Source organism: Lissotriton vulgaris, unplaced genomic scaffold (genome assembly GCF_964263255.1).
Source record: "Lissotriton vulgaris unplaced genomic scaffold, aLisVul1.2 SCAFFOLD_354, whole genome shotgun sequence".
In the NCBI taxonomy this organism is placed as follows: domain Eukaryota; kingdom Metazoa; phylum Chordata; class Amphibia; order Caudata; family Salamandridae; genus Lissotriton; species Lissotriton vulgaris.
The window spans coordinates 1,593,468-1,621,360 of record NW_028253275.1 but is presented as its reverse complement, the minus strand read 5'-3'; the positions used below and the strand labels follow the sequence as shown (position 1 = coordinate 1,621,360).

Here is a 27,893-nt window from a genome sequence, read left to right as displayed (position 1 = left end):
TGTCTTGAAATGCCCGCTGTTGTATACTTGTCCCCGCGAGGTTTAGGTAGTCGCGCGATTGTGACGCATACCCGTCGTGCGTGTACAGCAGCCTCTGCTTCTGTGGTCTCGCGCAGCTGCAGAGCTGTCCTCCTTTTCTACACCTCGCGCGCCGACGGTTTGGTTTTCGCTGTTACAGACGCTTCTGAGGCCGCTGTCCGTTTTTAGCCGCTATGTCCCGCTACCTGCGCCCCCCCAACACTTCTTTGTTCGTCAGGAACGTAGCGGACGATACCAGGTTTGTTCCATAAGAACCATAGATTTATTCCATCGTTTTTATTCTCTGTTTAAGTTTTTTCGCGCGGCGAGTGGTGGTCGCGTTCAATGAAGCCTCTGGACAGAGGGCAGCAGGAATTGTTAAATCCCATAGCAAACAAGTGCGCAAGGCTCTTATTTTTTTCTACGTGGAAACCAAACTGGGTCCCGGACTAGGTCGCCTCTGTAGGAATTCGGGCTAAACCGCAGCCACGAGGCCGGCGGCGACTGGGCACACAGTAAGCCCGCCCCTTTTTTGCTGTTGCTATATTCACTGTAAGTAACCAAGTTTGGGTTAATAGAATAGGCATCCATCTGTAGTTTGCATAGGTACTCAGGTAGCCTGTCTTGGGGAGATTGATCGGATTAAATTTACTATTCCATGTAGTGCTTTCGAGTCACCCAGGGCGGCCGATAGGTGTTAATGTGCATCATAAAGTACACTTAACAGCCTTTGTTTGTAGTTCATGTATTAATTTTGGTGCCCAGCATTGGTTAGCTTGCACTGGAACATCAGCGTTGTTCTGATCACGTCCCTGGACCCTGCACACTTTGCAGTATCTTTCCTTGTACCTCCATCTTTGCCCACGGTGTGTTTGGGTGCCGTAATGAATCTTAGGGTGTTGTGTTGAGAAGTGCTTTATCTGTTTCTTTTGCGACTTTGCTTCAAACCGTTGTCTAGTCTGGAGCAGTAGCTGTGACCGTTAGACAAATGTATAATGGTAGTCAGACAGATGTAATCAAAAACCTAGTTGCAGCAATTTATGAAGCTTATCGTATTTTCCCCAGAATTAATTAATTGGGGGTACTGTGAACCTCCCCAAGAAACTATGCTATCGCCCTTTTTAAACCAAACACCCCACTGCATGGGTGGGCGGATGAACTGAGGTCAAGATGCCCTCTCCTAGCTTTAAATCAATCTCTACTCCTTTCTTTCTTATACGTTAGTGTGTGCTGTTTTTTTATGTAAATTGTTTGGCAAATTATTGTATTCTGCCATTTTCGACTAGCAAAGGATTGGGCATTGTGTTGTAATGCCATTACGTTGGCACCTGACTGTAAAGCCAACGTAATCCACACATATTGAAAATAAAGCGGTGTTTTAAATATTTCGGCGAAATAAAAAAAATATAAATGCTTAAATTGAATCTGGCATTTGCCCTAATTTTGCTTTACATATTGTGCTAAATAAATTAGGATGAATGTATTGAATTTTATTAGCTGCACAATTTTTACTAAAATCATTACAGTAAAAACTATCGGCATGTAGAGACCAGAGCAAAAACTTCGGTTTGTATTTGGTAAAAGCCCCCCCTCCCTCCTCTACGGCCGGGACCTAGATTTGTCGTCATAATCGGGAGCCCTTGCGCAAGTTTGTGAAGCCCCAAATGTTCCATAAAAATAGTCTGCGTAAAAAAAATATATACAAAACAGCCTTGGCACTTCAGTTAGAGTCCATGTGATAGCACAGTCTTACTGGGGCAAATGAGGGGGTGCAAGAGCCTCAGTGCTTGCTCGGGGCCTTACTGCTTTCTTCCGCTGGTTTTGCAGATCTTTTGCAGTCTTCCGCTGGTTTTAAATAAATTAGGACAATTCTGAAAAAAGATGGCCTCTGACAATTTTACACTAATCTCTGGAATATTTGCCTTTTTGCATGTTTAATACCCTCGATTCTTGCTTGCATTTGAAAAGGGTACGTTGATATTAAACACAATAAGATATTCTTTTGAAAAGTTTTTTTCTTCATTTTAAAATGCCATGAATGGAAGTTGGCGCAACATTAAATAAATCTGTGGTACAGCAAAATTGTATCTCCCTGCCCTATGTACTACTTTTTGCGAAGGCTCCAGTTTTTAGGCACCCTAGAAATGGGTACGTTCTGACATCAGTGTTTTGTGGTCCTTACCATCCAAAACATTGACAGTGTACAATACCCATGCTTCACGTAATATCTTGTAGGGCAAGATCTGTGAAGCAGTTGCTTTGTGTTTTTTTTTTTAGTGAACAAACATTTTAAGATGGGACTTCATTATTGCATCTAGGTTGAGCTGCTGTGAAAGAACACTGTTAAATTATAGTTCTTTAATGTTCTTTTTCAGATCAGAAGACTTGCGTCGTGAATTTGGCCGCTATGGGCCAATAGTTGATGTGTATGTTCCGCTTGATTTCTACACTCGTCGCCCAAGAGGGTTTGCGTATGTACAATATCCTTTCTTCAAGATGGCTGATTGGTGAGAGGTTTTTCGAATTTGAAATACAAGTATGAGTAAGAGGTAACCAACCTAACACGTTTAATGTGCATATGCATGTTTATTGTCTTTGTCTCAGGTTGAATTGTGATATTTGCCATCCTGTTAATTTCATCTCTACAATTCAAAAATGCATTTTTAATAACTAAATCTAATATCTAAATATTTTTAACTTTTAACAATTGGGTGATTGAAGCTAAATGTTTAATCACATACATTGTGGATTTAATTACGCGACCTTATTTAAATACGTGTGGTTGATTTTGCTTTCTGCTTAAAAATCAAAAAGAATTTCAATCACTTGCTGGAAATCAATTTGTAGTCATGTTTTTAAACTGTCCCCTAATTTTACTGTCCTCTGTTGTTACCTCAGAGATTCTAAAGCTGTACAGTAAAGGCGAATCCCAAAGAGAAAGCATGAAAGAACCTTTAGAGTAGAGTTCAACAATTAACACAAGTAGACAAGCCAAAGGCCTCTTATTGATCAGGCTGGAAGAGAAGGGAAAGATTGGGAAAAGACAAGTAAAGAAAAGCTGGAAGAAGGACAAGCGGTAATAGGAGACAAAGCTTCGGTTTATCTACACAAGGGGGAAAAGATTTTGGTCAAAGTAAAAGAGTAAACCATTGGGCAAGCACATCATGACAAGTCCTTCTGACAAGCACTTAGAATTAAAGGTCAAGATGGAGTTGAATAGCCAAGACAAAGAAGTCATGCCAGATGTATCCTACATTGCCAAGATCATTGATCTATCTTTTGTAAGTACTCCGTTTGATTGGGGTTGATGTAGCAAAAAAACTTGTGAGCAGTTGTTTGTTAAGTATATTTGTGCCATTTGATGATTGGCCTCATCTTCATGATGCAAAAAGTACTTTTACAAAGTCTTTTGAAAGCGATTTGGTATTGTGCTTTAATTTCATGTAATTTGTTGAGGACGGAGTAAAATCTGTTTCGTGAAATGTCAGAATCTGTCAGAGTTTGGAATGTTAGTCTGGAGAGTATCCCTCTTTCAAAGTTCGTCAGTACTTCACTGCAGGGCATGAATGTTACATTTTTATGTGCAACTCCTCTGATTTTTCACCCACCCACATACAAACTCCACCACTGCATCCCCATAGACTCTTCTTGTGGATCTACCTCCCCTGGTGCATGGCCCAAGTATTGCTTCCTCTCTTTGTGAGTGTTCTTCTCCTGCATGCGCTATTTTTTCCTTCTACTTCCAGCATGCCTGTGTTTGTAGTCATCCCCCATCTGTGCTGTTGCTTGGCTGTCGCTCCTTTGTTGCTTCTCACCCCCACTGTTGTTTCTTTCCCCATGACCACCACCTCCCCCCACATTGCTTGTCCCTTCTGCCAGAAAAAAAACAGTATGATGCAGCAGCACTGGCTGCATCATGTTGCTTTTTTCATAACTTGTATTTTTGCTGCATAGCATTTGTACAGCCATAAAACATGACTAAAATACATTATCAAAGCCAATAGCTCTCACATAGACAAGACCATTTGGCTTTGCAAATGTTTGCGATACAGTTCAAAGGACGATCTCTCAATGAATTGTGTGCCAAATTAGGAATTTTTTTTATTTAAGGCACTCTTCTCTCTCTGGGCCAGGTTCCTTTCTGTTTTAACATATTACAGATCGAAAAATACCCTCATAACAACTTCTGTCAGCTACAAACTCCTCCCAAAGAGCTGTAGAAGTGAAGAGGCTGTGTGTTTTAGGCTGTGACGTCTGCTTTTATATATGATACTTTGTGAGCAGAGTAATCGAGTTATAGATGGATCACTAAGGTCTTGCCACACCAGAAGATAAGTACCCTAAAGAGATTCTGGGGGTTGTAAGTGCAGAGGCACTAGCGGGATGCACCCAAGATGCCGGCGAAGAACACAAGAACCACAGGTTCCCACGAAAGGAACTGGTATCCAGGGGGCTTGAGTGGATATATGGTAATTCAGATTTTCCACAGTCAGGGTGGGTAGAAAATCATGATTTTATTAAATACACAAAGGCAGATATTATGCATTACATTCTTTATTGCCAACTCACATCAGCAACACACAATATAAAATAACTTGGATCATTAGATAAAAGCTTCCAATGTCTATATATTCCAGAGAGAGGCAGCCATCTTCCTTTATGCTGCGAACACGATCCACAATTCGAACTAAGACCATAAAACTCGAAACCATAAACTCAAATCCAATGACCCAAAGAACCTTCTTCTTCCAACGTTACTTCTTGTTCTATCCTCCTGAAAAAATAAAACAATCAGAGGGTGGGGGAAAAACAGGGAGGGATAATATCTGCCTTTGTTTCTTTAATTAAAGCATGTTTTTCTACCCACACTGACTGGAAAAAATGAATTTTATGGCAAGGCACAGAGGCCAATATTATGCATGTTCATTGCCATAATCGCTACTGGACAATCCACATGTTTAAAGTAAAATTTATCAAAACCCGAATCCAAAGACCAATCTGCAGCTACTAAACCCCAACCCAACATGTATGCCTTTGAAGCCGTCAACTCTAGCGGAGTAAGCGCCAAATTTATTTAAATCCATTCCTGCTTTACCCATCACCTCCTTAATCTAAAAAGCCATGGTAGGAGTGGGGACTGCCTTGTGTGGAGGTTTGAAAGAAATTATCAGTTGTAAATCAGCACCATGTCTTAGACATTCAGTCCTCCTCTCATGCTCACGTATACATCTCACAACACAAAGTTTTTTACATTCATCAAAACTTGGGTAGAAAATTGTTTTGGATATCGTTTTGGTTCTTTTGGTGATAGAGGAACAAACCTACTCCCAGAAATCTCTAAAGCCTTACAGTCCGAAACTCTCCTAAAAGAAATCAAACACAGTAACATGACCGATTTCAAAGAGATTCCTGAGACTCAAACTAGTTTTCACTCTAACTCATCAACTCTCTCAAAATAACATCTACATCCCAAAGGGAAGAGTACCGTGCTCCTGATGGAGCCTTAAGTCTCACACTCCACAATAGTCACCTTATAACCTCATGCTAACGGATAGGCAGGCTATCCACTATATCATGTCCTGCAGAAATAGCTGACCTTCCAATATTAACAGTACCTAGTCCTGTTCCAAACCTGGAGAAATGTCCACCGCTTCTGCATCTGGGTCCGACCTCCAGCTGAAAAATCTTCAAACTTGAATGTTCACTATGTTCGCAAAAAGATCCAGCAAGAGAGGACCCATCTCCTGTCAAGACTCGAACATTTTCCTCTTTAAGCTCGAATAGCTGAAGTCCACAATTTGCCTTGAGTTCCAATCCGCAATTGAATTGTTTACCCCCGGCAAGTATTGAGCCAGAACCATGTTTCTGCTTAGACAGAAATGCTAAAATTCCCTTGCTAAGTCCGCTAATGCTTTTGAACAAGGACCCCCTAATTTGTTTACATACCTTACTGCCGAAATGTTGTCCATCTTTAAGAGAACACAACATTTTACCTGATCCCTTACGAAACTCTTTACCGCAAAATAACCTGCCAATAGTTCCAGATAATTGATATGCATCTTTCTCCTCAGACCTGTCCACTTTCCTCCTGTAGTCAATGAGCCACACCTAGCTCCCAACCCTGAAGTCCAAATAAATGATCAACCTTATCCCTCTTAAACGTACCCAAGCTGCTATTGGGCACATTACCTTCATGAAACACCACAGGGAAGATGTTAAACCGAAGGGAAGGCATGTGAACCTCCACATGGTCCCTTTTCATTGAAACTTCAAAAGATCTTTGTTCCATACATACTGGAACAGTCAAATAAGCTTCTTTCGGATCCAAAATGTCTCGGCATATGAATACCTTCCATCTTTTGATTGACCTCTGAGGCGGAAGCCGGAGGTGTCCTTACGCTCGCTTTTTAAAATTGAAAACTGTGACTAATTTGTATGTTTTAAACTTGTGCACTCACCCCCAGCCACTCCAACTATTTCCCCTGCCAAGCAGACACCCACTTTCAGCGGATTTTAGCGCTGTTGGGAAGGGAATCGGCACACGGACGCCATCGCTAGGAAACGCGAGGCCACGCCCACACGATAGGCCACGCCCACCGCCCATTCTATGTAAGCGCTGAGCAAAAGCGCCGGCCATTGAATTGATTGACCTCTGAGGCGGAAGCCGGAGGTGTCCTTACGCTCGCTTTTTAAAATTGAAAACTGTGACTAATTTGTATGTTTTAAACTTGTGCACTCACCCCCAGCCACTCCAACTATTTCCCCTGCCAAGCAGACACCCACTTTCAGCGGATTTTAGCGCTGTTGGGAAGGGAATCGGCACACGGACGCCATCGCTAGGAAACGCGAGGCCACGCCCACCCTCTTTCTCCATAAATGTGTGTCCCACGCAAGCGCAGCGGGAGCGCCGTTTGCGCGCCTAAGGCAAGCCCGTCTGCGCCCGTCCGCGATCGTACGCGGTCTAGGGCTATACCCCATGTCCCTCGTGTGAACCATACACGGTGGAGTAAGTTAGAACTGCTAGCGCTTTGCCCTAGCATTACAGAGCTGTGCAAGCACAAACTAAAAGTAGAGGATAACATAGGCTGCGAACATTGTCACTTCTCCTATGATCCTGGTAGGAGTATGGTCACTACGGACAATACCTTACAATGCGGGCTGATTAATGTCCGCTCTTTACGCAAACACAAGTTAGATCTATACGATCTACTCACTGAAACACATTGGGACCTGGCATTTCTAACCGAAACATGGCTGGATGAGGAATCCACGCCTGACGCCCTAGAGGCACTCCCAGAGGGATATACAGACAGGACAGACCCATAGGCAGAGGAGGGGGCATTGCAATAGTTGCACAGGAAAGTCTACGCTGCCAGCTTAATCATGTGCCTATCTTGGACAGCGAGGCAGGGAGCTTCACGATAAAAGTGAATAACAACTATAAACTGGAAGGAATGTTAATCTACAGACCCCCCGGCCCCTCAGCTAGGTTCGAGGAGAGTCTGGTTGAATGCATTATAGAGACCTCGATATGCAAAAATAATTACATGGTACTTGGTGACCTTAACCTTCATTTCAATAACCCGTCCGACAACGCTAGTAAAAACCTCTGCCAAGCATTAGAAGCTTTACAATTAAATCAAATTGTAAGCGGGCCCACCCACCAGTTAGGGAACTTACTAGATCCCATATTTGTTAACTGGGGGGAAGTAGAAGCGAAGACTCCCATCCCTATCCCCTGGTCGGATCATCACCTGGTACCGTTTACCATTCAAATTCCTGAAGGCAGAGCCCGACATCCGACTGCACTGTACCATCTAAGGCGAAAATGGGCCTCCTTCTCCCAGTCTAAGTTCTGTGAGGAACTAACAAAAGGAGGCGATCCAGGGGGGGATGATGCAGACACGGCTAACTCCAATCTCTGCAAACGCATTAACAATGCACTAGATCTTACTGCCCCGCTATCCAAAACTAAACCCAGTGATCGTGCTCAAAAAACCCTGGTTCAGTACTGAACTGCGAAATGCTAAAACCTTATTGAAGAGAGCAGAAAGGCAATGGCGTCGGGCTTTCTCTAAAGATACTAGAGAGGTCTACCTGTCAGAGAGGCGAGTCTACCACGGACTGATTAGAAAGGCGAAAACCACACACTATGCGACTAAGATCAACGAAGCTGGTAACTCTACGAAGGAGTTATTTCTGCTTTACAAAACTCTCTCTAGTGGAAAATCCGTCACTGTCCCTGATGACTGTTCGCCTGAGTCTTGTGACAGAATCGCAGATTTCTTTGCCGAGAAAATATCAAGAATTTACTCGGCTTTCCCAACTCAACCCACGAATGGGATAGAGTTTGTAGAAAAACCCAGGGATAGGGGAAACTCACCCACCCTTACCAACTTTGTTACCCCACCCACAGAAACTCTCCTAAAAATCTGCAGATCTGTAAAATCAGGTTCCCCACGGGATCCTACCACTCCCAAACGCCTAAAAGACAGCCTGGGGGCCTTGGAGCCCTACATTAGGCATCTATTGGACGTGTCTTTTATGACAAAGACTGTGCCTAAAGAATGGAAAAAAGCGGTGGTCCTTCCTCTCAGAAAAAAACCTACCATCAGCTTTGATAAATTAGACAATTTGCGGCCCATCTCTCTTTTACCATATCTGGCCACGGTAGCAGAAAAAACGGTCAATCTCCAACTAATGGATTTCATAGACAAAGCTGCCTTACTCCATGACACCCAATTTGGCTTCCGCCCCCGCCATTCTACGGAATCGGGACTATTGACGGCTGTGGAATCCCTACGGCAGGGGGTAGATGAAGGTCACACTATGGCCCTTATCCTATTGGACCTGAGTGCGGCATTCGACACTGTAGCTCACTCCACCCTGCTACAGTGTCTGAATGATGGAGGTATAACTGGAGCCGCACTCCAATGGATCCAATCCTTCCTAACGGGGAGAAGTTTCCAGGTCCGTCAAGGGGACCACTATTCCCGAGACATAGAATTGGGTCAGGGCGTTCCTCAGGGATCGTCCCTGAGCCCAACTCTTTTCAATCTGTCTCCCCAGTGGCTCCAATTGTAGTGGGACACGGACTACAAATTGTTACCTATGCCGACGACACACAGCTGGTTGTCTCCCTCTCGCGTGCACCCGGTCTTGCTATGGACAGTTTCAGGGCTTGCATGCAAGATCTTGCAACCTGGATGTCCACTAATTGCCTGAAATTAAATGGCAACAAGACCGAGGTGCTCGTGGTGGGAGGCAGCCCATCTGTCTGGACGTCGGCATGGTGGCCACCATGCCTAGACGAGGCCCCCACACCTCGGAAAGAAGTCAGAAATCTCGGGGTCTGGCTAGATACTGACCTGTCTTTCGGACCACAGATTAACAGGGTGACGGGCATTTGCTTCAGCATTCTAAAAACTCTGCGGAAAGTCCTAATTCTCCTTCCTACGGCCGCCCGCAGAACGCTGGTGCACGCCCTAGTCACCTCACGCTTGGACTTTGGCAACCTACTCTATTTGGGAGCTACCTGTAAAGTGATAAATCGACTTCAGGTGCTACAGAATGCTGCAGCTCGCCTCATCTTAAACCTCCCAAAAAGATCGAACTCCAAGGCCGCCCTCCAGTCACTCCATTGGCTGCCAGTGAGGAGCAGAGTTGAATTTAAGTCCCTCTGTACCTGCCACCGTATCCTCGCTAAGAAGGCGCCAGCACCACTCCAGAACCTTATTACAAGGTATGCACCAACTCGTGCACTGCGCTCCTCGCATGGAGGCTTACTTAAGGTCCCTAGGGTGAAAAAGGCCCGTATGGGAGGAAGATCCTTCCGATACCTGGCGGCAAAAAGCTGGAATAATTTACCTCTCAATCTCCGTCTGGACCCCTCCGAATCTAGTTTCCGGAGGAAATTAAAAACTTACCTCTTTTCAAAATAAGTGGGCTCCTCCCCTACTTCTCTTTCAGAGTGCTTCAGTTCAGCGCGGGGACACGCATTCTGCGTAACCAGGCGCTCTATAAATGCCCCTTAATAATAATCTTTAAATGGTTGTATTCTACCAATTCGTTCAAATCCCATAGATTTATCACCGGCCTCAAACTCTTGTCCTTGTTCTCCAGACAAAAAAAGATTGATACAAAGCCAATGTGTGAACTTTCTGCTTTTTCTATTGCCTCTTTCTTCACTAATTCTACAACCTCTTGACTTACAATTCCTCTTGTTCTTTCCTGAATCTTAAACAAGGTGCTCTTTTTTATCTGAACTGTTATTGCAACAAAGTCGATCCTGTATCCAGAAACAGTCTGTGAAACCCAAGGATCTGAGGTGATTTCCATCCATCTGTCTAAAAATAAAGCAAGTCTGCTACCCACCTTTACCTGAATAGATAGATGAAGGGTCTTTTCCCAAACATATCTTGAAACCTTGTTCTCTCACCTCTATAACGACCTTTTCTACCTCGGTCTCTGCAGGTAAAATAATCCTGGCGAATAGTACCCTGACTGAAAACCTCCAGACTTGTAGGTACTTCTTAAGGAGTCTTGAGAAATTCCAATTCCTCGGCTGGGGAATCGACTCATCCTTCCGGCCGATCCAAAAACCTTCCTCCTATCCTTTTGGACTTTCTGTAATGAATTCAAAGTCCCTTCATATCTAGCCATCTCTCTAATAAACTCTTCTCCGAAGAGAGAACCATTGGCTAATTGACTCGACTCCGCTAACTTCGGGTCTATCTTCATCATTAAACTCTTCCTCCTTTCAACGCACACAGAGGCATTGCCCAACAGACACGCCGCCGTTTGGACTCATTGCCGCAATTCTTCTGTATTAACAACACTCCTGAAGATATGCTTCCTCTCACAAATCAGTAATCTTTGTTAATGGTCCAAATACATTAAGGGGGCGATCTTGATACCCCTTGAACCCTCTATCAAGACCCCTTCTAGGGTCCTATTTTATTTTAAAAAGTTAGCGTCTTTGCATCCAATTTAGGGGTGAACACAACCTTATTAGCTAACAAAGGTCTAGGGCACTGACCTCAGCTTCGTTCTAACCCCCTTCTGCATCCCTTTCCTGATCCAGTACTCCACGTACTGTGCAACATGTTTTGCGGAACCCACTGAGGAGAAAGTGGGTGCTGGATAGTGTGTGGATTGAACTTGCGTTCATCCAAAGGATCCTTTACTTTAACCAACAAACCATCATTCTCCTTTTTTAAATCTCTTGCTTTTAACTTCCTCCTCTGAGGAATCAAAGTCCGAAAAACATATTACAATGTCTCCGCTGCTAGATGATTCATCTCAGACTATAGCTCTGTAATCCCTCTTTGTGGCCTTTATAGCCTGTTCCTTTCACTCCTGAGTTTTCATGCCTGTGCCCCTCTTAATAAAGGCTCCTTTTTCTTTTCCCGCTTTTCCAGATGCCATGTTTTTTCTTTACTTTCCAACTTTCATCCTACTTCCACTAGCAGTGGAACCATCCATAACCTCCTCCACAGGCCAGTATTGTTCCTCGTTAATATTTTTCTTAGAAACTCTGCCCTCATAATTGTCCATGCAGTCATTCAGCTTTTTTCCAAGTTGTGAAGCTAGAGCAGATACTGCCTTATCCAAACACTCTTTAACCTTATTGTCCAAAGAATCACCATTTCCATCTGATTCCGCCATTTCACTTAAATCTCCTTACAATCAAACTTAACCTAAAATTTCATTTAATGCACTGCACCTATAGAAACACCACACCAATGAATAATCCCTTCAAAACCAAACTATTAAACCACCTTACTCAACAAACTTCCTCGACCGCCAAATGACTGTTACACAAAGCTTTACCTCAGAATTACATGAGAAAACCGGAAAAATGCCTCTTTTGCATATCCAAAAGATGGCTGCTGCAAAATATTAATAATACAACTAAATCAGATCTAAAATAGCCGCCGCATAATCACCTGCATTTATGGTGGCCCAGAAGCATCAAATCTTAACTGTACTAATCCTTGAAATAATAAATTTTATTCCCAAATAACCTTTAACTATTCCCTCAATATACGCGGTAATATAAAAAAAAATTATGTACTGCTTTCCTCCCCCCCCCCCCCCACATTCTTATAACAATTGAATTGAACAGTTTAGCGCGAGCTGGGCGCTTTTTTAATATGCATTTGCAGTGCGCGCAACGGTGGGGGGGGGGGGGGGTAGGATAAATTTACCCAATATACACTATATGCTCCTCAAAACAATACAAATACTATTTCTGCTAAAGTTCACCCATTATAAACCATCCGTTATTTAAAACCTTTTTTACGTGCGCTGAGCAATGCTCGTGCTAGGTATGTTACATTTGCATACAAGTTAATAAAAATACGAAATGAGCTCATAAGAAACGCAGAACGTTATATCTAATAAATTAAATACTAATTTGATCATACATTTTTTTCTACAGAAAATTTTCTATTAATCCTATCAAATATAAAATTAAACACAATATAAACACTTAATACTGAACAACTGATACAAACATTCTTAAATCAATTCTCTCATATATATATATATATATATATATATATATATATATATATATATATATATATATATATATTAAATTATACTCCATCAAAACAGTTAAATCAACACAAGAGCTAACTTAACTCAACTGTGAGCTGTAAAAAAAAAAGAAGGCAGATGGCTGCCTCTCTCTGGAATATATAGACATTGGAATGTTTTATCTAATGTTCTAAAGTTTTTATATTGTGTGTTGCTGCTGTGAGTTGGCAATAAGAAATGTAATGCGAAATATTGACCTCCGTGCCTTGCCATAAAATCCAAGACACACACATCAGCAAGCCCTACTGGCTCTGGTGAGAATAACCAGCTGAGAGACCAGATCAGCGTGAACCAGAATCAACAAAGCCAATATAGGTCTGTTCTATGTAAACGCAGCTGGCTGGGTTCTGTGCAGGGTTTAAAGGTAACACACTCATCTTGTAAAGAGGGTTGGGGACTGGAATGTACATTGTCCTTTGACTCCCTCATCCCTGCCCGCCCCTTCATCTTTTTCACAACAACCCTACCAACTGCATGGACGTGAGTTTGACACCCTATTTAACATGCATTGGCAAAGCCATCTGGTCTGGCCTATAAAAGATTTATTGCTTTGTCAGTGTTTTATTAGCTGTGTAGTTCAGCACCCTTTTCAGCCATGTTGTACAACCGCAGCAACGCTGTCCCAACATTGCTAAAACATTGCCAAAACCAATAGATCTTGCCTAGGCAAGACCTATTGGTTAACAATGAATGAGGCATTGTATTGGGCTTCGTCTAAAGGTCTGCAGTATGTTTTGCAAGCATCCATATGAAACTCCTATTTTTTTGTCATTTGGAAGAGTTCTTGCTGTTACTCTTTTTGCATGATCAGTACATATGGTGCCCATGTGTCCCATTTGAGCTAATTGCCTTCTGTGCCACTCTTTTAAGAATTTCCAGTGCAAGTCATTTTCCGAGCCTGAGTATAATCATTTTAATACAAGAACAGACTGGCATCAGCTGCTAAAATTTGAATCTACTGTAAGGCACAGGTACTAGAACCCAGAAGACCCACCCGCACCGGGTTCATTGAGATATGCAGAATGCGTACATCTTAAGGACACGTTCTTTGATGGTGACCAAGAGCGCAAAGCATTTGCTATTTATTCTTACATCTTAATACTTTTTTCTCCCATTAAACAAAGTGGTGGTTTAATTGTATGTTTACGAGAACCTACTAGGTCCTCTACATTATTAACTAGTCCTGTATAGTGATAGTGATAGTAATAAAATGTGAAGCTACTGTGCCAAATTATGTGAACTGTAGAGGAGCGGTTTTCTGGCACACCATCACCCCCTTTCATCTGTTCTTTGTGAGTACTTTGTTTGTTCTAAGATCACTGCAAAATTGTCAATTTTGAAAGTATGAGAATGCACACAAGTGATAGTATGCACATATAGCCGTAGCAACGTGGGAACATATGTTATGATAAAGACATGCCTAGTTACTGTTTTTTTTTTTTCAACCGTAAACTAATTGAATACACAAAACACTGCAGGTTATGTTCCAGTTTAATATAGCTATAATTGATGCTCGAAGTATGCCGGAACTCTACAGAATTGTGACGCATATTGTAGATTGATGGAAACCAGTATACATCAGTTAGCTATTATGTTTCAATATTCTGAGCTATTGATGCACCTGTTAGTTGCCATCCAAAGTCTTGCGTAGTGATGTGTATTTTTGAGACTAAATACCAGGTTTGTGATGTGTGTCTATATATCCTGCTTCACATCAGTCCTGTGCACTATTTTTGGGGTAAAAAGTCTACACTGTTTGCCTTTTTGTGCAACTCCCAAAATCACCAAGTACCTTAACAGTTGGCACATTTGAAGATGTCCGTGATGCAGAGGATGCGCTACATAATTTGGACAAGAAGTGGGTTTGTGGTCGCCAAATCGAAATCCAGTTTGCCCAGGGTGATCGAAAGAGTAAGTGAATGAGTGAACTCTTTCTTATCTTTTTTTAGTTACTAATTTGAGAGGAACAAGTTTTTTTCCCAACCATCACATAGTGTTTTTTTCTAACTGGCCCATACTTGAGGTTTCCTGGAGGTCGTAGACCAAACTGATACTACCTGATCTTCTCTGCAGTGTTTATCGTCGCTGATCACATCAAGAAATCTTCCTTTACGATGTGGTGTAGCCCCTAGTAAGAGATGAATTATTTGGATTTTATGGCATGAGAAAATGGCCTCACGTCACAACTCCTACATCTTTAGACTTCATAATTCTTTGTATAATAATGTTCTAAAACGGATCGTGTTTTTTTTTTTATTTGTTTATAAATCTGAGTCAGCCCGTTGAGCTATAATCTGATGCAGTTGACATGCGTGTTATAACATGTTTGTCTGTTTGGGGTAACTGGGTGACTTGTTGCATGGGACCCGTCCAGTGGAAACCTTTTCCAAATCTAAATATTCAGCCTCCATTGATTCAGGAGAACGGGTCAGTTTTTAGTTAGCTTCATTAGTCTGTGACATCTATCAACCCTTATGCTAATTAACTCTCGTGGTTTATTCTCTAAATACATTCTTTGAATATCTGCACACTCGAACAGGAAAGAACAAACACAAACCTGGAGCACAGCATGAGCCAAGTAATATTGAAATTATCACATTCTATGGCCAGGCGTATTCAAAACACTTTTATTTAACCGCATCGCTGCTGCGGCGATTTTTGCGCTGTGCGGCTTTTTTTCAAAAGCCGGGTTACATGACGAGCTCAGCTCGTCATCAGCACACGCCACCCGTGGGTGATGACTAGCTGAGCTAGTCATCAGCATCGAAAGGGTTAACATACACATTTTTGCAAAACTCGTACAAATCATTTTTGGGTGAGTATATTAGTAAGAAATGGATGTCCATCTGAAATTCAGTCCAAGCATAGCCAACACATGTTTCTTCTTATCAAAGACTTCCTCAGGGCTGTAGAAGCATAAAAAAAACATATCATGTAATGAAGGCGAGAGCGTGAAAAAGCATACAACAATGGAAATAGCCCAAATTGTCTAGAACAAACGGACCCTCAAAAGAAACAAGCCCCAATATGTGCTTAAAGATAACATTAAAAGTGACTTTTGTCCACATAGCCAAAAAATGTGGATAATAAACTGTCCCAATAATATGAAAATACAAAAGGGGGAAAAAAGAAAAATATTAGATTAAAAAGATCGACCATCACCAAACAAGAATGAAGAAATAATCATTCATTACCCTCTAGAATATATATATTTATCTATATCTTTAAATGTATCCCAAATATGATCGTACAGCAATGTAGAAATTAATTGGTTATAGAGTATACATAAAGATAATAACTTTATACCAATAGTAAATACGAATGTTAATGCACATTAAAAGAACCTTCTAGCCCACCAATAAAAGAACTATACTCGAAGAAGCAATACATCGAAAACCGATTTCATTGACATAGACTAAACCGTTTTCTTTCAAAAGAGCACAAAATTGGCTAATTTTGTGAGAAACCCAAGAGCAGTCTTTAGTCACAAGAGGAGCCATTGGTTCTTTCCTTCTCGTAATGCAATTTGAGAGCCAATAATTAGAATAAATGTTCATGACTGTAGCGACAACCAGTCATGGGAATATAGCTTCACAAAATGGTGTCAAAATAAACTGGCTAATAAAACATAAGACTGTATATAGCATCATACGGCAAACTGTCATCAACAAAGTACGTGCAGTATAAATTGTGTATAATACCTTCATGCTGCATTAGTATAAACCTAAACTAGTGCTGGGAAAGAACAATGCACACAGTACGCAGAGCTGAAATGCTAGGCCAAACAGGAAGGAAGGTGTGGGGGTTATTATGTGTAAATACTGTGATGTTGTTGATGTAGCCTATGTACATCCGAAGTAGCTAGTTTGTCCCTGAGATATGTAAAATGGGGTGACTTTTGGCCCTTCATGGATTTTGTTTTTTCTTCAGCGCCAAATCAAATGAAAACAAAGGAAGGAAGAAGTGAATATGGTGGCTCAAATTACGATGAGGATTATGATAGACACAGTCGGAGGTCCAGGAGCAGAAGTTATGAGAGGAGGCGGTCCAGAAGTCGCTCGTTTGAGCAAAACTACAGAAGATCTTACAGTCCTAAATAGTAAGTGAATTTGCTTACCCTTGAATTTGATGTTGACATTGATTAGTAGCTGGCTCAGGTAATTGAGAAATTGCCTGCCCCGCCTTTGTGATGTCGCCTTTTTACACTATTGATTGACCCAAAGGAGATGAGTGAGGCAGAACACCTAAATTCCTTTATATGAGTTAGATCAATGATCAGAGCTGTCTTTACATCTAGGGAAGAGGGAATACCTGAAGGCAAGTCAGAAAACACACAAAGAACAATTTCTTGTTTCAAATGAAAACGAGATTGTACGTTGGGGACAAATTTCGAGTTAAATCTTATGATGACACAACCTGAGCAAACTTTAAAAATATGGAAAGGAAGTTACCAGTGCTCCTAACTCCCTTTTATTTTTAGCTGAGGAGATTGCTACCATTAAGGTTTATTTAGCAGAAAGCCGTGCTCATTCTGCTTGTTCAAAAAGAATGTTGCTGTGGGCTCCTTAGAACAACAGATCCCAAGTTGGTACTGGTTTTAAACCAGCAACTTTTTCAAACAAAATGTTTTTTAAAGTCTTAACCACCAATTGAGATCTTTGAACAGTCCGCTTTTAATTTAGAAGCATTAATAGCTACCCATTTGTAGAATCTTAAATGGATCCACAGCGGATTTATCCAAATTTATAGAAACTTGCCGCCTATGAAATGATTTCCAATGTTGTGTTTTTATTTTTTAATAAGAGTGCAAGTTTGATGGCTTCCTAGATGCCTGAATATCTAGGGCAGTTAGTTATGAACAGCCCATTTCCTCTAGACCTACTCTCTCAAGAGCCAGACCATCAGCCTGAGGTGTGCGAGTTTACAGTCGAGTGACAGTGTAAACTGAAGAGGAGACGAGTATATTGAGAGATGCAGAAAATTTCCCCTGTAAATGCTCCTTAATCATGTAATAATATTGTGGACATCATAAGATGGCCACAAGAGGTCCTGGTTTCCTAAAAGTTGGTAATTGATTGGTGAAAATATCTATTGTGTTCACAGCCCTTTGCCCCCTGACCCCCCTCCTCCCCCGGGCCCAAAATCACATTTTCCATATTTCACGGGCAGTTTTGTAAAAGTATTGGCAGCACTGTCCGCTTGCACTTTAGCAGCTGCGCTGCTTTGTTTATTTAACTTACTCCGATGTGAAAAGCAAGCAGCCCTCCGTTTTAGAGGTTTAAGTCCGAATCCTTGATGTGTCCAGCTGTTGAACATTTACTGTTTTCAACAATAAAGGAAAAATGTGCCAGTATTAGAAATACAAAACAACCTGTAGTTAAAGGGGTCAATTCAATTCAAAAGTCTTTATTTCGATAAAAATCATAAAAGGGATCGTAATTCTGTATCTGACCTGCTGTACAGAGGGCATGAGATCCAAGGGCGTAGGACGCTTCCCATGGCCGGACCATGTTTCATGGCAAACTCTTCTTTAAAAGCTGGAAATAGAAATACTGACCAGAATTTGCATGCTTGAGTGTTTACAGTAAAATTGAAAGAACATTTTGTCTGCTACCAATTAAACAAACAGAATTTGCACTTGCTTGGGTCCAAACAAATCACGAGATAAGAAAGGAAAATGCAGTTTAAGGGATTTTCACACATAAAAGATGGGAAAATGCTCGAGACAATTTCAATCTGCAATGAATAAATAGCTAAATAGAGCAAATGTCTTCTACTTTAATCTGTTTCTTGAAATCTTTTGTGAAAGTTAAATTACTCTTTTGAAATATTTTGAATGCAAACTACAGGCAATATGTTGTAGGGAACACAATCCACTACATTTACTAATCTCCATGGACTAGGTCAAAATGCTCAGTAGCTTGAATCAAAGTATCCACAACCTCAATCGGCATATTCACTAGGATCCAGGAAAACATTTTGTTGTCTCAATTTAAAAACAAGCATTGGCATAGCCAATAGGTCTCGTCTTTGGGCCCTTATAAGTGTTTAGCAATGCAACAGTTGATGATGTTGCACCAAGGATATTGTGCTGCATAACTAAATACGTATAAGGTCCCAAAAACGAGATCTATTGGCTATGCCAATGCTTGTTTCTCTTAACTTTAAGCCATGTTGCACAGCATCTTGTGCGGCTGTGCAACATGTCCAGAAACACTTACCAAGTCAATAGATCTCGCATAAGTATTGGCTTTGCCTGTGTTTGTTTGGCAGATGTGCTGACATTGTCCCCTCGCCGTATCCCTCTAAATCAGGGACTTTCCAGTCTATTCTTATTCATTTTAACCGGGAGCTTTTTGTACCGCAGGTTAAATTTCCATGCATGAAGAAGCCAGAGTAAAATCCAAAATTCCATATTGTAAGTCCTGTCTCAAACCAATCGACAACGATGAAGTAGTTTTATAAACTCTGCCCGGGCTGTCTGGCCCCTCCAACTGTCCCCAGAGGAGACACAAAGTACATGTTTGGAGATTGCGCTGATAGTGTGACAAGGCCAGCGATTCATTTGCACTTTTTTTCTAACAATGCCGCCCTTCCACGCTCCCCTAATATCTCTAACTGGGATGGCGCACACAGGCACGAGGAATACTTGCTAGGTTGCCGGAAGCGAGGCCAGGTAAGATGCCGAATACTTTGACTTCGTCCATCACAGAGTCCCATGCTTACATTACCTGCCTCAGCCTCGGGTATCTTTGCCTGCTGACAGTGGCCTATTTCTGTTTGGCCTCACGCCCCTGGGCTTCGTGTGGTTTTTTTTTGTTTGTTTTTTCTCCAAAAGAGGAAATTCTTGCCTGTTTTCACAGCTAAATGTAGTAAAGGCGCTTTAGCCAGCATGTGTGGCCTGGAGGAGCGCTGTGATCTGGGCCGAACAAGCTTGACCGGGGAACACCATATCAGGCTGTGAAAAACTAGTGCCACAAAAGCCCTGGAGATAAAACAAAACACACAAAGAGAGAATCAGGAGAGAAGGCCCTTTATGAGCTGGCTTGTTTCTGACCAGTGAAGCAATTGTGCCGAATTCTAGGCCAAATGTGTGGTTGCCGTATTCTTTTCCACGCTAATGCCTCATTAGCATATAGTGTGGAAACGGGTGGTTTTTACAATCTGCTTCAGTAGCACTTTTGAATTTTCATCCTTTCACAGGCAACCATAGTCCTGCATTATTTTGTGCAGGGCCCTGTAAGCCTGCCCAACTCTACTTGCTGCTCCGTCCTCAGGGACGCTGTTTAACTTGCAATCTTTTAAAGTCCAAGCAGGCTCTACCTCCCAGGAATGAGCAGGCCTTTGTCTGGGCGCTGCAGAGAAGACAGGGAACTCATTTGGTCCAGAAAGGGATAGCTAGGATTTTGTTGAGCCCAATCGAGCACACACATCGAAATGATTGCCTGCACAAACAAGCGCACGCTTCGCGGTAAAAGTAGGAGGGTTGAGGGGAGCACACAAAGCGTTTCCCTTGCGGGAGCAAGCCAGGGGCACCATGTGTTTGTTAATTACAAACATATGTTGTCAAAGCTCGCTCCCGCAAGGGAATCGCCAAACGTGCACGCGTTGCCATTGAAGGCAATGCAACACACGCACGTTTTTGGGACACTGTTGGACCTGCGATGGGCAAGCCCAGCACAAAGGGGGTAGCTTGGCTCAAGTGTTAAGGCAAGTGAAGGCTGTCGTGTTAAGCCGGCTATGACCCAATAATATCTCCTTGTACAACCACCAAAAAGGACACCACACCACTGTTGTAGAAAAATACGATTCCTTTATGTAAAAATTCTCTGTTGTGAATGGGGATCAATTAGGAAAGCACATATACATTTCTTTTGGCCACAATTTGCTGGGTTTCGATTCCAGGTTAAATACAATAAATAGGCTCAGGAATAAATATCATCCATAAATAGGATAAATATCACTTTTTGTTTAGCAGAATAAATACTGGTTCATTTAAATAAACAAACATGTTCATTCTGGTATCGCTGCCATCAATTAAATACTTCAGGAACATTAACTTGCAATACGTTTCAGGATGGAAAGATTACTCTTACAGTTTATGATGACTTCACTGATAATGTATACAGGCTTCTCTGGGCACAAAAGGTGTGTTGGGACTATTTAAGAATCACTCGGGGGATATGCGCGTGTATCTAGAAAGGCAAGGAAACACAGTGAACACTTCATTTACACTCAGCTGCCACCGGGTTGAGATCTCTATATGCCGGTGGGGTCTAAGCGCGCCTACGGGCTTTGTCACCGCTAGCACTCAGGCGGCACCAGTTAAAAGTCTTTAGACTGACGAACGGGGCTGCCGAAGAGGTCAAACAATCTTCGCGCTCAGTCAAATAAATGCTGGTTCAGTTACTTTATATCACCGCTTCCCACCTGAAGAAACGGGCCCACCTCACATCGGCTGCAGTCGAAAAGCGATTCAGTCGGATTCAGCACTTCTCTCGCCAGCGACTGGTTCTCAGGGGCACCACGGACCTCCCTCCGACTTCCTCAAACAGGGATGGTTCCCGCCCACAGCTACAGCCGCCGATTCACTGGGGAGGGGCAGAGACAGTAGTCCCGCCCAACGAAGGCCGGCCTTTCCCCGCCCCGGCGCACCACCTCACCTTAGTCTGCGCAGGAAGCACTCTACGCCGGTGGAGCTCGGAGACGTCCGAGCTCCTCGCTGGAGCCGCCTGTCACAAAAGGGGCCCAGAAGACGCTCGCGGTCGCGGCAAGCCTGTCGTAATTCACCACCGTGGGGTGGGGAAGGCACACGAAAACGGCCACAGTCTCTTGGGGGTGACTAGGCACTCGCTGGGCAGGCGCTGTAGGCGCGAGGTCACCGCACACACAGCTGACTGGAACGCCAGTCAGGATCCACGTCGGTGACCCTTGCTTGCTCTACTGCCCACGCTACCAGCCGCCTCAGGGGTCAAGAGGGCAGGTGTCAATCTGGTGTCAAGTCTGGAATCTCCTTCACCTAGATCTGGAACATCATTATCCTATCTAGTCTTCTGGTCATCTCAAAATGGCCGCCAGGGGCTGAACCTTATATAGCCAGTGCCCTGAGGTGCTGGCTCATGCCAGTAGGTTCTAGAACCTTCTTTGGGCTAGGCCAATGACATGGCACTTCTGAGAGGTATTTGGGACCCTAACAGCCACCATACTGGGGTTCTAGAGCAGCCATTTTGTGTACCTGAGGAAAATAAAGTAATTCCTGTCAGGAATGCGCACCAAGTAAAAGGGCGCCAAAACCTTGAAAGGTCAAGGTTAATGGAGGCTCCAAGGGGAGTCACTCACATGAGGAAAAGGGACGGCCACCATTTTGAGGTCAATCATACAGGTTGCCAATCCCAGTCTATAATGTCACAGGTTTCGCCAGGTGCCTTGTAAATAGGTGCCAAAAACCTTGTGAACAACTGGGCGTCAAGGAACATCTAGCCCCATGAAATGGCACACAATAGGTCCTGGTAGACAAAGAAAAGCGACAAATTTTGGGAGGTACAGGGGAACAAAAGAAATCAAAGTGGTGAGGGAACTCTCAGAAGCAGACGGGTCTAACAGACACAAACTGCGTAGATGGCTAAAGGTCTTTTTCCAAGCAGCACCGGTGCGCTGCTAGGCGAGACCTAGTGAAATGCGGCTATACGACTTGCGCCATGTAGCAGATTTGTTTGGCTATAGAATGATACTTCTAGTAGAGGAATGAGAAATAATTCCTTCCAAATTAGAATGACATAACCACGCTTTTATGTATAGATCATTTTGGATACCTTCCAGGCATGATCCTCTACCCTTTTTAGATTTCCTTTTCACCTTCCCTATTTCTTTCTGTTTAGGTTGATCCTAGCGGCTTCTCGCTCTGCAAGGCAATGCTGTATTAGGGTATGCACTGGAAGCCCTGCCCATATTTCTTATTGGCTTGTCATTGTCCTTCGTAAATGCTGGCTTCTGATTCGTACATAGGCTTGTTAGTCCCTCCTTGTCTGCATTTGTTACCGCCCATAATGACAGGCCCTTTTTAATTGGCTAGTTACTCGATCTGCTTTATCTACTGGGTGAGCACAATTTTTTTTTTTTTAATGGTCCTACCCTATTCCACCCAAACAATGCCGCAACGCTGCTTTATTTAATAGGCAGCGCCGCAACCCGCTTTTACATTGTTACATATTTAGTTTGTAACTTGCAGCACGGTCTGCTTTCACTTTACCGGCAGCACTGCTTTATTTATTCATCTTACTCTGCGATCTGCTTTCATCTAGGTGGCTATGCTTCTTCATTTAATTAATTTGCAACGTGGTCCGCTTTCACTTTAGCAGCCGCGCTTCAGAAACGCGCTTTCTGTTTATTTATTTTACAGTGAAAGTGCCCCATACCGCGCTTTCACCTTAATGTTGGCCCCGCCCCTTCCTTTAAACGCTGCTCTCTGTAACCTGAATATTGTGAGCAGTGTATCTATTGCTCGGCCTTACGTTATTGATGTTAATGTCAAGGTCTGCTGGGAATTTTGCTGTCAGTGACCCAAAGTGTCTGGTCAGGCCAGTGTCCTGTCAGAGGTACTAAAGAAATAATAGTTTGCATCTGCAGTACTATATCCTTATGAGGCTCAAGAAGTTAGGGCCCCCTCACTCAAAATCACAATGTGGACCAGGACTTGCAAATCCATTTATGGCGCTTAATGTTCCTTCAGCACAGTGTTACAATGTATGTTTACACCAGTAAAGCCTGTATTTTGTGCACCATAGGCTTTGTTGACCCAAAACCCTTTTAACCTCAGGCCCTTAGTCAAATCGGGGCCTCACAAATTCTCTCTCCACAGTAGGAGGTGTAGTTACCTCCAAGTACCCTTACTTTAGGAAAGGCCTCTGGGTCCTCACTTTTTTCTTTGTGCTCCTTCACAAAACTCAACCACTTCCGTGTACTGTAGTCTGTAGATAGCACTGCTTCTGCTTTCTTTGTCTAAATTTGAAATATTCTGCCTCATTCAGACTAGCAGTCTATTAAGTCTGGAATAAACATGGTTGCCTTTACATATAAGTGACTCCATTTTAGCAACTAGACAGTCCATATCGATTTTAAATCCCCTACTATAAGCTTAATGCTAGTGCTGCCGTCAGATGTTGTTTGTACTGCAGTTCTTTACCCAAGGTCCAAATTAACCTCCCTGTTTACATCTGCAAGTTTTAAAATGTAACGTCACACTATTTTAAGTATGAAGCAACATAGCCATGAGACTGGTCTACGCAAGTATTTGGGCGAACTGGGTACCAGGGTTGTAATCTGGCTTTTACTCAAGGGATATCAGCCTGTTAGAACATTTTTTTGTTTTGTGTAAGCAAGCATTTGTAAGGTTGGTCACTGGATGGCAGCAGAGGGCTGCAATCATCAAATCAAACATCAGCGCTGTGATAAACTAATTTTCTGTCACTCAGTCCATGCACACTAAAGTTATTTCTAGATCGTTACGTCCTAACTGAATGTAATGAGCTGTGACAGCCTGCTGTCGCTCATTGTAGGTCTCACACCCCCTTGCAGAACACCACCTTAGAAGATCCAGAACAGACCAATAAACTTAAGGAGAACAGTAGGCCAAGTTCCAACAGTCCCCTCACATCTGCAGGATAACGCTTCAGTCACAAAGGGGCAAAAGTTCTAACATGCATTTGCAATGTAATAGGGTCTTGCATTTGTGACATTTTTAGCTATCGGCATTGTAAATAACAATGCCTTGTATTCAATTTGCAAACTTGCAAGTAGCTACTGGAAGTACAAAATGCACATAAATAAAAGGCATTGTTATTTACAATTGATTGCAAATGCTTGTTTTGTTTACTTTGGGTTAATGTTTTATGTGGGTTTTTCGTTCCTTTTTCCTCAACGCCCCACCCCCCTCCCCCGGTTCCCTCTCCTAAAATATATATGTCCCCAGTTGGCAGACTAATATTCACCCGGGGTTTGGGGCGTAGTTTGGTAGTAAACAGTCCTGTCTGTTCTTGAGGTTCTTCTGAATAGGTTTGGCAGTTCCGTCTCACTCTTTTTGCTCATGGGCTCTGTTCTCAAAAGATGACCGTTATCTTGTTCTTAATATTGCAAAGTGACAATTGTTTTGAAATCATGTTTTTAATACATAATTGTGCTGTAAACTCCTCTAATCCATGCCCTTGCCACCCAGTCCTCACTCTGCCCCATCCAGTTCACTCAAATCCAGCCAACCCTCTTCCAATAAGTGCACTCCACTCTATTCCAGTCCAATCCACCTACGGCTCCACTCCATGCCACTAAGCTCTGACTCTGCTCCCCTCTAGTCCACGATTCGCCAATACTTCAATAAAGCCCCTTTTTTCACTGTACTCTCCCTACCACACTCCACTCTGCTAACTTTTAGGCATGCTGGACAGCAGCTACACTGATGTACAACATGGCTAAAAACATTGCTTACGTTAATAGCCATTACATAGGTGAGACCTGTTGGCTTTGCCAGTGCTTGTTTTGATGTTGCCCCCACCCCCATTTCCAGCACCTAATTTCTTTCTTTTTTTGTAGAGTTTGCTGCCTTTACACCCAATTTGATTCTTCTACTGTCTAGTGCAGGTTTTCATCTCCTTATCGTGTTGGTAAAATGCTAAAGCAAGTCATGGGTGGGTTGTGATATTGATTTGTAGCACCCAGTTGTGGAATAGTAGCGTGTTCAAGGTGGCCATGTTTTAGTCAAAATAAAATCGTTTTTGATACTGGAGGTTGCATCAAAAAAATGTTAGTTATTTCTACATAATCATTCCAGTGCCATATGAAATTGCTGCACCCCAGTAAAATCAGAGTTTTTTTCTATCAGTGTTTTAGATCAATAAAACTATGCTTGGTATTAATTGAATGTGTTACAAAGGGCATTGCAGTAACCAGTTAGTCACTGCAGTTTTTAGTGTTGCAGTCAGTGAAAAATAGCAAGCAGGTTGTTTTTATGACTGACTTCTCTTTTTTTCCCCACTCTAGCCGTCCTGAAAGACCATCAAGGCGTAGCAGAACACATTCAGACCATGGCAGGTAGGTTCTGTCCTTGGTAAAGGTACTACAAGTATCCATTTGAAAATTTAGATTAGTACGGGTCCGAGGTTGTACTTTGTACTATTTTATGGAAAAGCAGGCAGAGTTGGAAGTGTGGGAGAACATTGCAGAGCATTTTGGCCATACTTATTGAATGGTTGGAGGGGCAGATGGAGTGTGGTTACTCACATTGAGTAATGTAACGCCTGATATTGGGATTCTCTTAGATCTAGCTAAACACACCTCTCTAAGTGCTGAAAGAGGAAGGGATAAAGTGACCACTGAAATTGAAGTGCTAAAATTATTCCTTAGTTCGGAGCTGGTTAGTCACTAACTTTATATGTACATTTATTGCATTAAGGAGAGAGATTATGTTCACAACCATGCTTATCAAAGCTTAATTTGTTATTGCTTAACTTGCAGATTCAACCGTCGAAACCGATCTTTTTCCAGGTCTAATTCAAGGTCTCAGTCCAGATCGCCATCAAAAAAGGCAATGAAAATTAAATCGCGTTCTCGATCTCACTCAAAGTCTAAAACCGGTACAAGAAGTCACAAGTCGAGCTCACGATATGAGCGAGATGGAAGAAAAAAAGGACCACACAGATCTAAATCGCGTTCTCGGTCACAGTCCAGATCTAGGTCCTAGACCAAGCTCAGATTTTGAGGCCAATGAGTGTTTTCATGCATAACCTGTTCACATCCCATTACGCTGTCCTGTCCACACAGTAACCAAATGGCAGGCCACTAAAAATTACATTTGTTCATTTAATGCAGTGGTCATCCAGTAAAGTGGCACTTTTTTTTCTTTTTAAATCTGTCTTTTCACATATATTTGCTTCAACTAGTTGTAGGTATGACATCGTGGAATAATCCAATTTGTAGGTGTTAAATACTGCGTTAAAACATCTGCAAATCTGATAATAACTTTGTTTACACATTATGTATTCCCCATGTCATGTCCACATGACCACTCTTCAGTGAAGACTGGTTACTGAAACAGTGTTAATGGTTTGATACTCAGCTGTATAATATTGGTGCCATAAATGGGTATATTTAGCAAGAATGTTTTTCTGAAGTGTTACACTGTTGGAAAAAAAAAAACCTTGGAAATGTAACTTGTGCTGTTGACAATTGAGCGCGTGGGAAAGGGGGGGGGGGGGGGGGAGTGGCGAGCCACTAGTCCATGTGACTGAAAGTAGAAAATCTGATTTGTTTAAATATTTGTTTGTTAAAACCTTTGTGGTTTTTTTGTTCAATTAAAATGTAGAGGGACTTTCATAAATTCATACTTTGTAAGGCAAATTGTCCTGTTTAGCTTGATGTTTCACTGTAGTTTGTCTAGCAACATAGGCTGAAAGCTTACCTGTTAGTGATCTCAAACATTTGGTTCCTTTCCGTTTTAATTGGAGGCAAAGAAAAATGCCTCCCCACAGTGTTTTATAACTATTAAATTTGTTGACCATATGCTGAGAATAGTAATAGTGAAAAGGTGCATATTTGTAGAAGGAAAATGGGTAATTTGTTATCCCTGGAAAAATGTTTGAAGGAAAATGCAGAATGTCCAAGTTTCTTGTTACACAGATTTCATGTTTTGTTTGTGGCTTTGTAAACCTTTTCCTTCATACATTCCCTTCAAATTTAGTTTAAACTGGTTACAGATGAGAGCTTGTCTTTCATCTATTGTATTTTAGTGTATGCGTTACCCTTTCTAGTAGTCCACGTCACAATTTGAAACCCTGCCCTAGAACCTAGTTTTTGTTTTTTTAAATGACCTCGCCTAAAACAATGTAAAGGTTTTTAAATGAGTGCGAAGGAGTTTTTCACGGTTAACAATCTTGCACATTTGAGCCTTTTCTGTTGTCTGTTAATGTTATGTTTCTTGTTGGCAGCAATTTATCAACACGTTTCTTTCATTTAGTATGTTTCTTGCTGTATTGATGAATGGTTTAATGTGCTGTATTTAAAAATGGCAGTGTGCGGATCTATCAAAGTTGTGGGAGAAATCCTTTTTTCTTAGAAAAGCTTGTATAAAAATATTTTTATATGTTCTTTTTAACAAACGTGTGTAATCATCTTGTGTACTTATCTTTAAGAACAGCATTTTTATTAAAAAAAGAACTAGCCCCACTGAACTAATTTTCTGCCAGCTGTAATTTAGCAAACCATCTGTAATAAAGAAATAAAAGATC

At 42.1% G+C, this 27,893-nt stretch overlaps 1 protein-coding gene across 1 annotated transcript; it reads left to right on the top strand.

The window, feature by feature from the left end:
- Positions 1-101: 101 nt before the first annotated feature.
- On the top strand, positions 102-27,893 carry SRSF10 (serine and arginine rich splicing factor 10). The gene is made up of 6 exons (XM_086951366.1): positions 102-277; positions 2,394-2,500; positions 14,431-14,532; positions 16,552-16,720; positions 25,651-25,701; positions 26,125-27,893. The coding sequence occupies exons 1-6, from the start codon at positions 213-215 to the stop codon at positions 26,348-26,350; spliced, it is 720 nt and encodes a 239-aa protein (XP_086807492.1). The 5' UTR covers positions 102-212; the 3' UTR covers positions 26,351-27,893.